Genomic DNA, 15661 nt, shown 5'->3' with positions numbered 1-15661 from the left:
ACACACCCACCTTCTGCTTTCTCTCCCCCACACATATTCTTAACTGCCAGCTCATCAGTTGTTTTATTCCAGACATCTCTTCTTCCACCCATCCATATCTCTCTGTTTGCTGGTTGCCATTATGCTGACTGTTCTTCATCTGTTGCCATTTCCATCCCTCCTTATGTTTGTTGCGTTGTATTTTTTAGTTGGTGTTGTCCTTTGTTGGGTTGTGTGGTCATCTTTTACGTTTTTGTTTTTTTCTCTCTATTCCGTTTGTTGTTTTTGTTCTCTGGTTTAGAGTTCAGATGACAAACAGAAATCAGACGAGACAACGTTGCAGGCAGCAGAGGTTGAGATAGAAGAGACGGTAGTCGTCGAGGAGATCAGGGTGGCACCCAAAGGCTCTGTCACCATCACCACCCCCGAGGTGGTGGTCACCCCTGTCGCCGTGGAGACAGAGGTCGAGAAGCCCGAAGAGGAAGTGGTAGAGGAAGTGATAGAGGAAGTGAAGGAGGAGCAGAAGAGGCCTGTGAGCGTGTCCTCGGACAGCCACAGTGAGAGCGAGGAGGAGGCAGGGGAGTACCACCCCCAGGTCACTGTCAACATCTCAGTGGAACAGATCAAAGAAGAGCCTGAGGAAGAGAAGGAGGAGGAAGTGGACAACCATGAAGAACCAGAGCAAGTTGCAGAGCCCGAACCACTCCCAGAGGTTGAGGTAGAGACCATGCCTTCCCCTGCAGTAGTGGAAGAAAGGCCTATGGCAGAGCCAGAGACAGCCCTTGTGGTCGATGCCCCCGTTGAGGAGGAGCGCACCGAGGACATCCTGGTTACCACCGAGGAGGCCCCTAACGGGCATGCTGAGGACCAGCCTGGCCTGTTGGCTGTGGAAGAAGAAGAAGAAGAAGAGGAGGAGCCCAGAGTCAACGGGGACGCGTCTCACGCTGAGACGGAGCTCATTCCTCAGGTTATTTGTTGCTCTGAGGTAAATGAATGGCTGCGGCCTCACAGAGCTGCGTAGTACTGAGCCATGCACACTTCTGACCTTCACCACCACCCTCCTACCTACATACTATATACCTAGCTACCTACTGTACCTACACACCTACCTGCTCCTTCTCTACTGTCTGTCCGTGCTTCTCTCGCTTAGCACCTGAGCGTCATAGCAATGGGAAGCTATCTGAAGGCCTTTCACCTGCACAGCGGTCGCTTGGGCTATTTTTCTAAGCAAGTTGAATGTTGATAAGTGATAATCGTAAGAAATAATGGCTAATATCCCCCAGCAGAAGCAACAGCCATTGTGGATCTGTGCCAAAGTGCTGCCCTCTACTGTCAATCTGCACCCCCCCAGACTACTTCACTGTAATCATTACCACTTCAGTGCTGCACGTTTCTGTTGGGGTTTTATTTTGACTGTGTCCCTTCATACATTCATACATTATACATACTGTGAGCACTGTATTGGTCTCCCCTGGGCCCTGTGTTTGTGAACCCACTGGCAGAAATGGAGCTGGGAATTGCATGGGAATGGAGGTATTGTGCACTGCATGTTGTGTGTGTGTGTGTTACAGCATGTGGATTGTGTCTCCTCCCCTGTATAGGGTCTTTATCTGTAAGTGCTTGGGTAAGATGCGTTATTGCTTGGTCGTTGGCATTAATTGGGTTTAGTCACCAACGTGACTGTCTTCAAGGACTCGTCCTCCCAACCACTTAAATGCCACAGCGTTCATTTGTGGGAACGTCAATGCATGTCTGTGTCAAGCTGTTGGTAGCCTGTGGCAAAGATCAAAGCAAAAATGCATTGTGCACTTACATAACAATTACAAAAACTTCTGTATATTATTTGCCATTTTTGCATTTTCAGTTGGTAACTCAGCTGGCATGCGCTTGGTTGCATGGTTACGCCGAAGAGATTGTAGTTTATAGTTCTGTGAGTTTTTGTAACGTTCATTTGCAGCCTGTGCATGAGCTCTGTTCCTTCTACTTTAGCGGTTGTGCTGTTTTTGCCTGGCCTTTGCATGTGGTATTTGCGTAGTGAAGTGGACCAGCGTGGTGTGTGTGTGTGTGTGTGTGTCTGTCCTGACTCTCTCCCTCCCTGCCCCCAAGCCACCTGTGGTGAAGACCGAGATGGTGACCATCTCAGACACGTTTGCGGCCCAGAAGACTGAGATTGCCACTAAGGAGGTTCCCATCGTGCACACAGAGACAAAGACCATCACTTACGAGGCTGCACATGTATGACCACTCTTTCAATAGACCACCACCGCTATATAGCTAGTGTTCAGCCCGGAATATGATGCTCAACCTGGCTCTGTTTGTTCTCCAGCTGGACGGCAGTGGAGACGGTGAACCAGGCATTCTCATGACCGCCCAAACCATTACCTCTGAGTCGCTGTGCACCACCACCACCACACATATCACCAAGGTACTACATGTAACCATACACATCACCATGGTAACCACACGGCCAAACACACCACAAAGTTAACCACACACACACACACACGTCATCACGGTTACCACACACTTCACCATGGCAACCACACACATTGCCATGGTAACCTCCAGGCCACATCCATCACCATGGTAACGGCCCAGCTCTCCCTGGTCGATTGTGTAAACACCATGGTATGAAAACTGTTGCAGGGAGGACTGGATTCCCATCTGGCAGCATTATTCAGTGTAATCTGTGTGCAAATGAAGAGCAGCCTGCTCTGTAGTGTCGATGCTTGGGGCTGTGACTGGCACCGACCCAGCCCAGCCCAGGCATCATTCCTCTGTTGTGACTTGATGCTGACTCCTAGATGCCAAACGCCTGGCTTAAGCAGACACCTGACAGCAGCTGCACTGCTGGACAGTATCTCTAGCAAGCTTGCTGAAGAACTCTGGTTTTCATCTGCTCTCTTGCTGGTGGCACCAAACTCATTTATACACATAGCTGGGGATGTTTTCTTTTTAAATCCTCCTCCCTGGGAGCACACATGTCCACAAGGAGATACTTCCAAGATTGGAAGATTTGAACTTGATGAAATTCGGCTCAGTGCATAATTTAAGCCTCCTGATGGATTTGTTGTTTTACTAGTACAATATGTCTGTGCACTTATCCTAAACATATGGCTGTTTGCAGACATTAAAAGGTGGTCTCTCAGAAACCAGGATCGAGAAGCGCATTGTCATCACCGGAGACTCGGACATCGACCACGATCAGGTGAACGTCAGTCAGTCACAACAATCAGACACGCCCTCTGGTGGGAACCAATTACACAGTACACCACAGCAGCTTGTACTACTGAATGGAAGTTGTCGGTCTAATACATTGGTCACTTTTGTCCATTTAGTGAACATTTATACTTAATATGGAAATTAAATGAGAATCTGTCATATTTATATATCATATGCCATACTACCAACTGCAATCAATAGCTCGCTCATATTGTGTAGTGAATGTCTCAGCTGAAAGTGATGCATCGATTCCTGTTACAAGACCCAGCTTTCTGATTTATAGTGTCAAGAGTTAGTCTTTTACCTCCCTCCGTATGAGAGCGCTGCTGATTTGTTCTGTTCTCTGGACATTAAACTAAAGAGTACAGCAGACTGATACACTCCATACAGAAGTCCCTGTAGAACAGACAAATATTTACGGCAACATGTGTTTCCACAGTAGAAGTTCACCACAAACCCCAAAGGGACAAGCATGGGCAGACTACCAAGTCATGCTTTCCATATCCTCCTCAACCCCTCCCATCCTTTGTCCTCTCATTTGATGTTTTACCGATTGTTTTGTTGTTGCTACCACTACTTTTCTCATCTGTGTCAATTGTTTTCGGTTCCTTTGTGTTCCATTATTTCCGTTAATGCCATCGTCTCCCTTTCCTTTTGGGTGTGTTGTTGCTGGGGCGTGTTGCCACCCCGGATAGGCCTTGGCCCAGGCTATAAAGGAAGCCAAAGAGCAGCACCCTGACATGTCAGTGACCCGGGTGGTGGTCCACAAAGAGACAGAGCTGGCCGAGGAGGGCGAGGACTGAGGCACCAGGTAAGGCCCAAGGGGTGTGGTGATTAGAGGGTTTAGAGTGAGGGAGGCGTCCCTCTGCTCTTACTCTACAGGAGCCCTACTAGCCCAAACAGACAGCACATCAGCGGCATCCGCTGGAAATAAGTCCCCCCACATGGTGGAACTGTCTGTCTCCTTGTCTTTGTCTTTGAGTTCTTCATCTTCTCTGTTAACTCCCCGGTTGCTCTGTCTGCATTTGACTGAGCTATTTTGGGATGAAATGTCACAATTCATACAAAATGTCAGAACCAAACATCTGCAGATGTATCATTTTGTCTGAGCAAAATGTTTTTGTTTTACTTGCTTTGCTAACCTTGTGACATCACTGTCTGTATTCTAACATGCACAGTGCTGGCAGACTATGGCACCACACTCCACCAGACATTATGACACTTCATACACATTGGAACAGCAGATTAATGACTATGCTAATTAATTGGTGTAAGGGAGGAGGAAACAAATATTCCCTGTAGGTTGTTAGCTTGAAAGACCTTTACAATAGCTCTCTCATCAGTTACTCGACTTTGTCAACCATTGGAACCATTATAATCCATTGAGGTCTCAAAAAGCTTGGATCACGCCCAGAGAATTGTTTTGAAAACACCTGAATTACTTCAGTCACAAAGCAGTATCTGGCTCATCAAAAATGAGTCAGACGTGGGTCCATACAAAAGGATAAAATGTACCCACAGCAAAGCAGAGGCTCTGAGCCAATTGATTGGGACAGTGAATCCATGGGTGCTGGGTGGATCATATGCCTTCATTACTTTGGTATTACTCTGTATAAACTAGCTCATCCACCCTGTCCATATAGCGGTATATCCTCGGGTCGTTTGGCAAGTTCAGACAGCTCATCATGCCAGTTGTCTGATGCACAGCGATTTGTTTACATTACAGTAAAGCTTTGGTTTACAATCCATCTCCATGCAGAGCCTGCTCTGCACTTCAGCAACGCAATAACTGCCAACAGGAAAGTGGGACTGATAAAAGTAGTCAATTTATTTCCACTTCAGAGGTGGCCCAGATAGAGCCCCAGCCAGCCCAGCTCAAGTGTTTAGTTCTGTCATGCCTCTCCAGTTCTGCTGAATTGGGGGGGAAATGAGCAAGACTGCGGTGGTTGCTGAGAATAGAGTAACACTTTGATTGGTGAAGCAGCATGTGTAACCTTCTGTGAGAATGCTGCGGCAGCTGTTGTCAGATCATCAAGTGCTTTTGTCTCGCTATAGTCTCCCTCCTCTCTACCTACCTGGCATGACGTGAGAGATACCTCTCTCATCAAAAGACTTTGAAGCAGGCGATGGAGTACTAGCTGGTTTGGGTTTGCCCCAAGGAGATGGTGGCTTTAAATCCCAGTAGGCAAGTATCTAATGAAAATCCAATTTATGCCCTATTAGCACTAAAGCTCAGGATTTGGCCACTTTCAGTGAAGCAGATGAATTCTTCCTAATTAAATTAGAAAATAGTAGATATGATCAACTGTATAATCACTGTTAATCAGTGCAAGGCAGTGGCATTACCATACCAAGCTATTTTAGGTTATATCGAATAGAGCTCTAGACACCTCTTTAAATGACTCCAGTTGGTGTTAGACTCATTCATGTTAAATATAATATTCATCCCTCTCTCCTTGTCTTTCACAGAGCTGAAGAGCCTGTGAAGTTCATACATGGATGTTTGAGAAACTCCTGTCATCTCCCAAACTGAGAGTCAACCTGGTGAGAAGACAAGGTGAAGACAACCCAGAGGCTGAACTCCTATGTGTCTGTTTCATCGCACGCCTTCCTTTTTTTATCACTCCGAAGAGAACCACTTAGCTAATGTTTGTAGTGCGTTTTTATTCTTATGTGTTTTTTGCTAAAATAAGAAAAAAATGGCTATCATTGTTAAAACCAGATAGGATTTATCAAGTGGTAATTTTTATTGTTGCGCAGTATTCACATTCCTAGTATGTACAGACAGCTGGTGTTATGAGAAAGGACATTTCAATATCTAGCTTCCTGGATTCTTGCATCTGTATGTGGACATGAAGTAAGACTAGGTGGATATTAGCTTTGGACCTAGTCTTGTTCTATGTTCTTAGAGCCAGATGTTTATCAGATGTTTATGTTTTTTTTGGGTGGGGGGGGGGGCAGAAGAACAGCAAATTAATTTAATTGGGTGAGTTTCCAAGGGACCAGCAAAGGGTGAAGCACTGTGTCATTTTGTACATTGCAATACAGTGCCAACACATGTTCTTCTCTATGCATTCAAAACTGAAGCATTCCATTAAAGTGCAGGTGCTTTTCCAATACCTCACTCAGAAAAAAAACTGTTAAAAAATAAAAAGCAAAAAATAAAAAGCTTGGACACTTTTTGTTTTCTGTGACTTTCTGGCATCATTAATCCTAAATATATTTGTAGATTTTTTTTTGTTGGTCTTTTAAACTTTTTTTTTAGTGTATTTATCTGTAAACTGATTTACTGTAGATGTTGATGAGGTGTGTTTGCCCCTTTTTTTAAAAAATATATTTTTAATATATTTCAGAGGTTTTTTGACAGCTAAAAGAAACACAGTTGCCACCATTTTAATATTTTACCTGTAGATTAAAGAGATGGCTGCCTCATGCCTAGTGCTCTCTGCAGTCTGACCAACCCCACCAAGTCCAATGACGGCATCAATTAGTTCTTTGGACCATGTGTATAGCAGATCATCTTAGATATTCAGCAGCTTGAAAATGGTTTTCCCCCTCTCCACCACAGCCACCTAACCCTCTGTGTAACACTGAAATAAACATTTGTTATTCTCTAATTGGATGACTTTGGTTTCTTTTTACACAACACCCTTCAGCAGCCAAATATCTTTGAGTTCTTGCTTGCTTCCTGTTGAACCACAAAAAAACAGACCATCCTCAAAAGTTTTCATTGCTTTAGAAAAGGCTCAGATCTTTTTACAGAAGCTCATTGTGGACTTCTGGGACCTGTCAACCATAGGCAATAGTCTGAAAAGAACTTGAACAATTCTTAGAAATAATTGAATACTGATGGTACAATAAACAATTATTTTAGTAATAAAATATGCACATTGTCTCTGCATTCCAACAGTTTGTAAACTGCAATGTTTGAAAGCTGTGAGGTCTGAGCCCTGCTGAGAGGCAGAACTCCATCAGTAATACCATCAATAATGAAATGGAGAAAGTATCGACAGGTGGCTGAGCCTTTAAGGCCAGCTCCACACTAAGCCACTTTCTAAAGACTTAGTTCTCTCAGATGGGAAAATTTCTCAAAATTATGTTTTTGTATGTTTGAAAAGTAGGACTGTTTCTATGCTAATGCAGCTGTAATTCAGTAATATGCAGCAAGTCAAATCCTACCAGGTTTACACAGGCTGGTTGTCCAGTAACGGTATGCTACAAGTAAGATGTTACAGATATTGACTAGCTTTAAATCATGTAATTGTATATTGTCTATTTTTAGATCACTGACATTATCCAAAATCACTAATTTGTTAACTATTATTACAGACCCGAGCAGAGTGCAGTTGAATAAGTACCTTCCAGTTCAGGTAAACAATGATCTGCATCAGCAGCAGAATGACGGGCAGTAAGACCCCAATCCAGAGCAGCCATCCAGGGACCGCCCAGAGAACCTCTGACAAACACCATACTGACATACTGATGGTGGTAACTGGTGAGGGTGAGGCAGGCCTTTGGCCCTGTGGCACGCTGCTGTAGAAATACCACTTGTGATTTGGACTTTGTTCTGTTTAAACAACCCAGTGATTACTAAGATTTACTACTGCCTGGTTAATAGTTTACCCAACCCTGGTGCTGGGTGGCCAATCCAGCACCAATCCATGATGTCATAAACATACAGAGTCTCCACTTTGGATAATTATAATTTATCTGAGAAAGTAGGAAGGGTTTGATGGACACGTCTGGTCTGTTGAAGTAAACTGGATATTTGAGAGATTGTAATTGGCCGAACAGAGATTTTAAGTGAAGCTGTCTTTGGAAGGTTCTGTGTGAATGTCTATTGATTGGTTTGTTTAGTTGTAGTACATGTGATAGAAATAGATTGACTTTGCTATTATACTGCTCTCTGACTGTGTTGTGGAAGTCTCTATACTTCTCCCAAACAGTTACTTATTCAGAATACAATTGAAATCAGAATTGATAACAGATCACTGCCATTTGTCTTCCAAATCCCCAAGCTATTTCCAATTGTTCATATATAGAATTTAAAAGGATTATGACTTATTATAAACAGGTGATGTTTCCTAACTTTCGTTATTGGCACGATAAGCACTGTTTGCTTCGAGAAACAGGCTTTATTCTCCGCTGTGCCTTTGAACTTAATTAAGTTCGGCTATCGAATGCTGTCAATATGCAGTGTGTTTCTTGAATAAACATGAGAGAATGTTCCCTAAACACTAAAGATATAAAGCCTCTGCCTGATATGATTAGAGGAAGGATTTACAACACTTAATGAGCAATTCTGAACCCAATTTACCCCCCCCCCCGCCACACACACACACACAGGGATTGCATTTCATTTTCAATAAGGGGTTCAAGATTACAACCAACTGTTCTGTGTAGGAAGAATGTTATACTGCTTCATCTGGCCTAGTAATGTTCAATTCTTTGCCGTTTTGGTTATTTACTTATCCAGTTATACAAATGAGCCTTTGGGGGATACTGCGATTAAAACCCCTTTTTCGCAATCATCTGGATATCAGGCCATTTCTGAGGCTCTCTTGTTTTCGTGGTTTCTTGTTCATTTGCATAGAGTGAGAAATCCATCAGATTAATCTTTGATCTGCTTTGTGTAATTAATCACTCGACCCTAGCAACAACCATCACCGCTCAGCTATCAGATTGCGGGACAGACACTTTGACCGCTAATTTTGACTTCCAACCATCATGATCAATGAGAATATCTCCTTCTCCCATTTGATCATTAGCTTATTTTGGCAACATAAACATTTTGCTCTGCCAGGCATCATGGTTTCTTGGGGATGTCTGTACCAACTAAGGATAAAATACATTCTGATGATATGGATGGTTAGTCCTCGCATCCATTGCGCTGTCTATGAATTTGAGTGTGGCTACATTTCTCCAGACCCATCTAGAGAATGAGTGGCTGCTTTATTTTTTTCAATTAAGGATTCTAGCTTTAAGGAATTTTCTCTGACTCACTTGCTCTCATGTTCTCCGGAGTGGGGGTGTACATAACATACAATCACTGTGCTTATTGCATACAGAGGTAGAATATTCAATGGCATTCAGCGTTGTGGGTGGCTTTTCTATGGGTACTAGGTCTTGCTATATCATACTAAGAGAATACACCTTCAGCTTGACTTTAGACAACACAAACCCCACAGCTCAGTTCCAGACAGAGAGAACTGTATGTATGATCGAACTCCATGTGCACGGTGTCACTGTCTGGATGAGTTGAGCCCTCTCTCATAATGGAATCAGCTGGTATAACTGTCTCTTCCATCGGGCCCCATGTCTCTTACTCTGGCTACTCAGCCATGCTACTTCACAGGAATTAGTCATGACTGACATTTCCACAGCTAGCACACTAACTGGAGTTTTGAATGGGTATCACTCTGGTTCGTGGGGCAGTCATAGGTTTAGGCTGGATTTTGAGGGTGTCGGGGCCAGGGTGTGCTGCTTTTATATAAATAGTCTTATAGGTCTCTAGTACAATTTTGCACAATAATGTCATCACTGGTTTGAGACTACAAAATCAACCAAGTCTGCAAAATAGTGCTGCTAATAGGTTTATATAAAAAAAAAATACTGTGTTGAAGAAAAATAGTTCAGCGATTTAAATGATTTAATTATAATTTCTACACACTTTCTACCCGGTTTTAGTTGTTTAAGTTCAGGTTGAAATGTTTTACTCTAACCCGCGACCCAAATCTGGGAAAATATTCCTGCAGCAATAGGACATGTTTATAATTTTGGGTTGCGTTCCACCAGTTGAGAACCGCTGATCTAAACTCCACAAACTGTCACAAGAGCTAAAAATAGTTCATAAACAGTCCGTCTATTAAAAAGAGAGCGAATATTACTCCTTAATGAATGGAAATGATAAAGTTCAAACAGCACCACAAAACATGATCACCTAGCATGTAATTACCTAGCCCCAACCCAGAAGAGATTGAATTAATTATGTTTAGACTAACTCAGGCTTCAGTAGGTAAAACCATGATACTGAACCATGATTGAGGAGAGACCGTAATTTGATCACCCTGTTGCAGGGGAACTTTCCTACAATGCAGGACATTTTAAACTTGTATTTTATTTTAAGTTTGTAATATCCATTTTGAAATTTCAGGTTTGATTTTCCTTCACATTTCCTGCTGCTGCATGATTTTGTACTGCTGTAGCAAACTGGCTCCAATGAAGATCCTACATCTGTCAGTGGATGTGCCCCTACAGTGATCAGGTCTGGGCCCACTCATTGCCCCACCATCACACTTCTCCTGCATTCAATCACACGCCTGTCAATCACATTGACAGTCACTGGATGAGACATAATGGAGGGGCTTCTGATAGTGGTTAATCAAGGCTAAATTGGTCATTGGCGTTGTCATGCGGAGCATACTGTATTGTTGCCATATTTTCTCTCCTAGATAGGAAATGAGCATTTAACAGCCATTTGTATGTTGGTGAGACTACAAGAACATTTTAAATTCCTTTCTGGAGTTTTGTTATGTATTCATCCAGAGTTGCCAATGTTCTATGCACGCCATCATGCTTCATTTTGAAACCAACAGACTATTTCTAGTCACCAGCGCTCAGCATCAACCCAAGGTTATTTCAGTTTTCAAGATCACACGTTCTCAGAAATGTCTCTTTCCACCTCATCTTCCACCTATTGATTTTGCTAATCTCTGAAAACATTGTTTGACCCCCTGTATTGTCCATTGTAAATGTATGACTTCTGTCTACAGAGAGTCAGTACAGCTGACCTAAGTTTGTAGGTATAGAAAAAAGGAGTTGTTTGGTGATATGTCTGTATGTTTCCAATCTTGGAATGTTCTCAAACCATTACCGTCCATGATATCGGTAAGGATACGGATTCCACATTGGGGGGATGCAAAAGTACGCCCTCCAGATCGCAAGGCATTTTTTGTGAAACTCTTGTGTATGGGCATGCCATTTTGATTCCCAGTTGCATTGTTTTTACATTTTGTGCCAAATCAAAATTGTGAGCAATAATAGTACCCAAGCGTGGTTTACATTGTTCAAGGGATATATCAATGAAGAGCACTTCTTCCAAAGTAATAGGGAACACCATATTTCTCTCTATACTCAGCCAGGGGGCAGAATAATCATGTCTAAGCCAATTTATTATGGGGTGAAATGATAGTGCCTGGAAATGCAATTTAAAGGATAGTCCTATGTCGTTCCCTCTTTGTAAATGTGTTAGTTTTATCTGTGAAATCTTTTTATCTTTGAAACTATTAATTTGATCCCAATAGCCAGAAGGGCGAGCCATGGGAAGCGTTGAACTACAGAAATTCAGCCGTTGCAATGTATTAATTTTGACAATAGATATTCTGCCGCTTAAAGCAACTGGGATATTATTCCATCTACTGAGGTCAGGTTTAATTGATTTGAGCGTTCTGTTGAAGTTTCTGGCAAAGGTTTTCTCTAAGGAAAGAAATGTATCGATTCCTATATATTTAAAATGGAAAACTAGTTGTCCATCGGGCGCTTGAGAAGATTCATTTTATAACTTGAGATGAAGCTGAATTTATCTATGATCTTCAATGCGTTTGGGAGCGATTCAAGTACATTGTCTAGATATAGTAAAATATTGTCTCTCTAATGAGATGAAGTGATCAGTAGAGTTTAGGGAAGTTTGTGTTATTTCCTTGATGAGTTGCCTGAGCCAGGGGTTCATCAATAAGAATAGCAAAGGGGAAATTGGGTCACCTTGTCTGCTTCCTCTAGTGATTCTGAATGGCGCAGAACAGATATTGCCTGTTACAACTATGTCTGAGGGATTGGCATATAGAATGTTAATCATATTAATGAAATTGCCACCATATGTTCTAAGACAGACTAGGGATATGACCGTTCTAGTTTATCAAGAGCTTTTTCTGCATCGGAAGATATAGTCCAAGTAGCTGTTGTTTCTGATGAAGCATCTAAAATACGTAATAGTTGACGGAGGTTTACGAGGATACATTTTTTTTACTAACCTGTTTTGATCCTTGATGACCATTTTGGGTAAGTAAGGCTCGAGACAGAACAACAACATTTTGGAAAACCTTTTAATATCTGTGTTTATCAGGGGCACAACTTTGGTTTTAGAAGTGGCGTCAGTTTTAATATTGCAGATACATTGTGGCTTCCATCAATGTAATTGTCTGCATCATTTCCTGTCCCTATCTTTTTTGTAAATATATATATTCCTTTATTATTTTCCCCCGAACCCTATCATCCCTCCCCTAATTGGTGTAAACTAATGGACAACAACATTGAGGCTTCTACTTCCAGATTATACATTCCAAGGACACAGTATATTTCACAATGGTTATCTTTTTTGTTTTAGTCCCATCCTTCAACTCCACTCAACCCCTCCCATCTATCTCTGAACATGATCCAGTTTGGATTTCTATTTGCCATATATTTTTCAACTGTGCTGGGATGTTTCACAAAAGTTATTAATATTTATATTCTCATAGTTTCTACATATTGTAATTTTAAAATAAACATTTTTGCTAAGATTATTTTTATATTGTTGATCGATTGATTATGAATTATTAAATCCCCACAGCTGTGATAGTTGCAGAGGGGGACATAATTTGTCAGGGGGCCCTCCCATTTTTTGGGGCATCGAAAGCACATTTCCTGCATTACTACACAATCTAATATGATCAATGGCCCTTCTAGCCGTCTCTATATAGAACAACAAAAAAGAAGCAAAAATTCCCACAGTCATCAAGCGTTTTAGTAATTAATAAGACTGAACTAGATCCATGATGCACCTTTAACCAATAGCTTAACCAATGAACCACTCTTACAAATAAAGTACAAAGACAACTTTTGACTATCTTTAAGACAACCTCTAAGGTACATAAAAATTTCAGACCGCCCAGCCAACCCGAGCCGCCTACACGCCCGACCCCCACCAGTCTAGTCAATAACTCAACTCTCTCCCCAACTTCCTTCCCATCTTTTTTTTGTCTCAAGGGAATGGTTTGGAAAACAAAAGTTGAATGAAAACTCACATACACATTAACACACACAAACTGTACACCCTCCATTTATTTCATATCATAGGTCTAATAGTACTGTAGAGCCCTTTTTACTTACACACAAATAGCTGGGTCACCCTGTCCTGCCCCTAAGAGTCCACGGCCTTGTAGCGCCCCAATCCAGCACACACCACTCAGCTTTATGGTCTTAGTGAAACATTCATTATTGGTTTCAGGTGTGTTAGGCCAAGGCCAGAGTGACAACAGTACAGCAGACCCCCAGGGCCAGAACTGTGCAGCCCAGCTGCTAGGGATTGCCTAGATCTTCCCTGACGTGGGAATGTTTTCAATACAGACTCCTTTTGTTGTACAGTATTCCATACAGTGATGGAAAAAGTACCCAATCGTCATGCTTGAGTAAATGTAAAGATACCTTGATAGAAAATGGCTCAAGTAAAAGTCACCCACTAAAATACTACTTTAGTAAAAGTCTAAAAGTATTTAGTTTTAAATATACTTAAGTATCAAAAGTAAAAGTATAGTTAATTTCAAGTTCCTTGTATAAAGCAAACCAGGCGGCATCATTTTCTTGTTTTCTAAATTTACAGACAGCCAGGAGCATGCTCCAACACTCAGACGTCATTTACAAACTAAGCATGTGTTTAGTGAGTCTGCCAGTTCAGAGGCAGCAAGGATGACCAGGGATGTTCTCTTGATAAGTGTGTGAATTATAAAATGTTCCTGTCATGATAAGCATTCAAAATGTTACAAGTACTTTTGAAAGTCAAGGAACATGTATGGGGTAAAAAGTACAACTACTTAAGTAGTACTTTCGAGTATTTTTACTTAGGTACGTTAGTACGATTCCATTTAAGAAATCCAGACCTTGTGAATGTTGCACAGGATACCCTTAATCTTAAAACAAATATAGTGATACAGTGTACATAACTTGAAATTGCTTCCATATATTCTGGGAGGATAACCAACCTTCCAATTAATAGGAATGAATTTATTAGCCACTATAAAAGCTAAGTTACACAGTTTCTTCTGATAAGTCTCCAGTATCAACATTTCCAAGCAAACAAAAACAGGGAGAATCTGTAGACATGCTGAGATAAAAGACTCATACTCTTTGCCAGAATTCATCCAGCCTTCACAAGACTTCACATTACTGAATGCATGATATACAGATTCACTGGAATATAGTACGTTCTATGGATCGTCTTAAACAGCAGTAATTTATGTCTGAAATTATATGAATATGACTGGGCATTCTAACATATGTATCCATTCATCATCATCAATAGTGTCTCACAGGTCTTCCTCGCATTTTTGTTTTACATATTTTGTGTCATTGGGAAACGACTACCAACCCTTGATACAGTTTGGAAATCAACTTTGGAGGTTTGTCAGACTGCCTTAAAATAGCATCTGGCTTGTCCAGTGTTAACTGCACAGAGGGAACAAAGTGTTGTATCTGCAAAAATTCACCTCACCTCCATCACAGACTGGTCTTTTCTGGCTGCCTGACTCTGCTGAGACCCCTGTCACCATCTAATCCTCCTAAAATGTGGCATGACAAAGAATTACCTTGGTGTACATTTATACATTATATTATCCAAGAATTGAATCAATGGTTCAATAATTGAAATGACCATTATTCCCAGATCCCAGACTGTAGCTCTAAACTTAAGGTGCTGTCATGTAGCTACTGTTGGTCTACCCATCAACTCAAGATGCAACTTTTGTATAATTCACTGAATATACTGCAAAATTCACCTGAGCTCCGTAGACTGGTCTTCTCTGGCTGTCTGACCCTGCTGGGACCGCTGTCACCATCTGATCCTGCTAAGACAGGTATTCCCAAACTGGGGTATGCGCAATGCCTTTGGGGGTACTCCAAATCACATTTAAACAAAGAAATAATAATTTCTTCACATTATCAAACAGTCCATTTATAATTTCCAACGGTCTGTACATTTGGCTGAGGTTTTTTTCTCACCTGAGTAGCCTTCACTTCACTGCCAAAAATAAAATTAAACCATCTACTGTTCAGCGAAATAACAACACATTGTCAAATACAGGTAGACTTGTCAAATAATAACATCCAATCACATTAACCGTTACTCTCTTGCGGGAATTCCACTAACAGTCCGTATGTATCCAAACGTAACTGCTGCTCATTCCGTTTGCTCAAAAATTGATAAATGGTTAAAAGTAAAGCCATAGAGACACATACCTACTCTACTGGTAGTACTGATACTCCCAGCAGTACTACACCTGCACCTGTTGATGACACAAGTTGTTCTGCTTCCACGAGCACATCCAATGCTAATGCAATCAGTAATTCTACATTTGTTGTTAGCCCAGCTAGCATGGACACTGATGCAGCCGAAGAGCTACTGCTCCCTTACCCGGGAAAGCACCGAACA

General features: G+C 41.7%; 1 protein-coding gene across 50 annotated transcripts in view; it reads left to right on the top strand.

Annotated features, from left to right (window-relative positions):
* LOC110529554 (protein 4.1) overlaps window positions 1-6818 on the top strand; it is a 110955-nt gene extending 104137 nt beyond the window's left edge. For 20 of the 50 annotated variants that reach the window (XM_090242797.1, XM_090242788.1, XM_090242790.1 and 17 more), the window contains 6 exons: window positions 281-964; window positions 2086-2214; window positions 2306-2404; window positions 3107-3187; window positions 3897-4012; window positions 5671-6818. In XM_090242797.1, the coding sequence (XP_090098923.1) occupies window positions 281-964; window positions 2086-2214; window positions 2306-2404; window positions 3107-3187; window positions 3897-4004 (1101 nt within the window). In that variant the 3' untranslated portion in view covers window positions 4005-4012; window positions 5671-6818. Of the gene's footprint in view, window positions 1-280; window positions 965-2085; window positions 2215-2305; window positions 2405-3106; window positions 3188-3896; window positions 4013-5256; window positions 5387-5670 lie in introns of all 50 variants that reach the window. The other 30 variants (XR_016497650.1, XR_016497651.1, XM_090242820.1 and 27 more) reach the window with 8 other exon arrangements.
* Window positions 6819-15661: the final 8843 nt, after the last annotated feature.

Source organism: Oncorhynchus mykiss, chromosome 8, assembly GCF_057628025.1.
Source record: "Oncorhynchus mykiss isolate SJ-2025 chromosome 8, ASM5762802v1, whole genome shotgun sequence".
In the NCBI taxonomy this organism is placed as follows: domain Eukaryota; kingdom Metazoa; phylum Chordata; class Actinopteri; order Salmoniformes; family Salmonidae; genus Oncorhynchus; species Oncorhynchus mykiss.
This window is presented reverse-complemented; position numbering and strand designations above follow the sequence as displayed.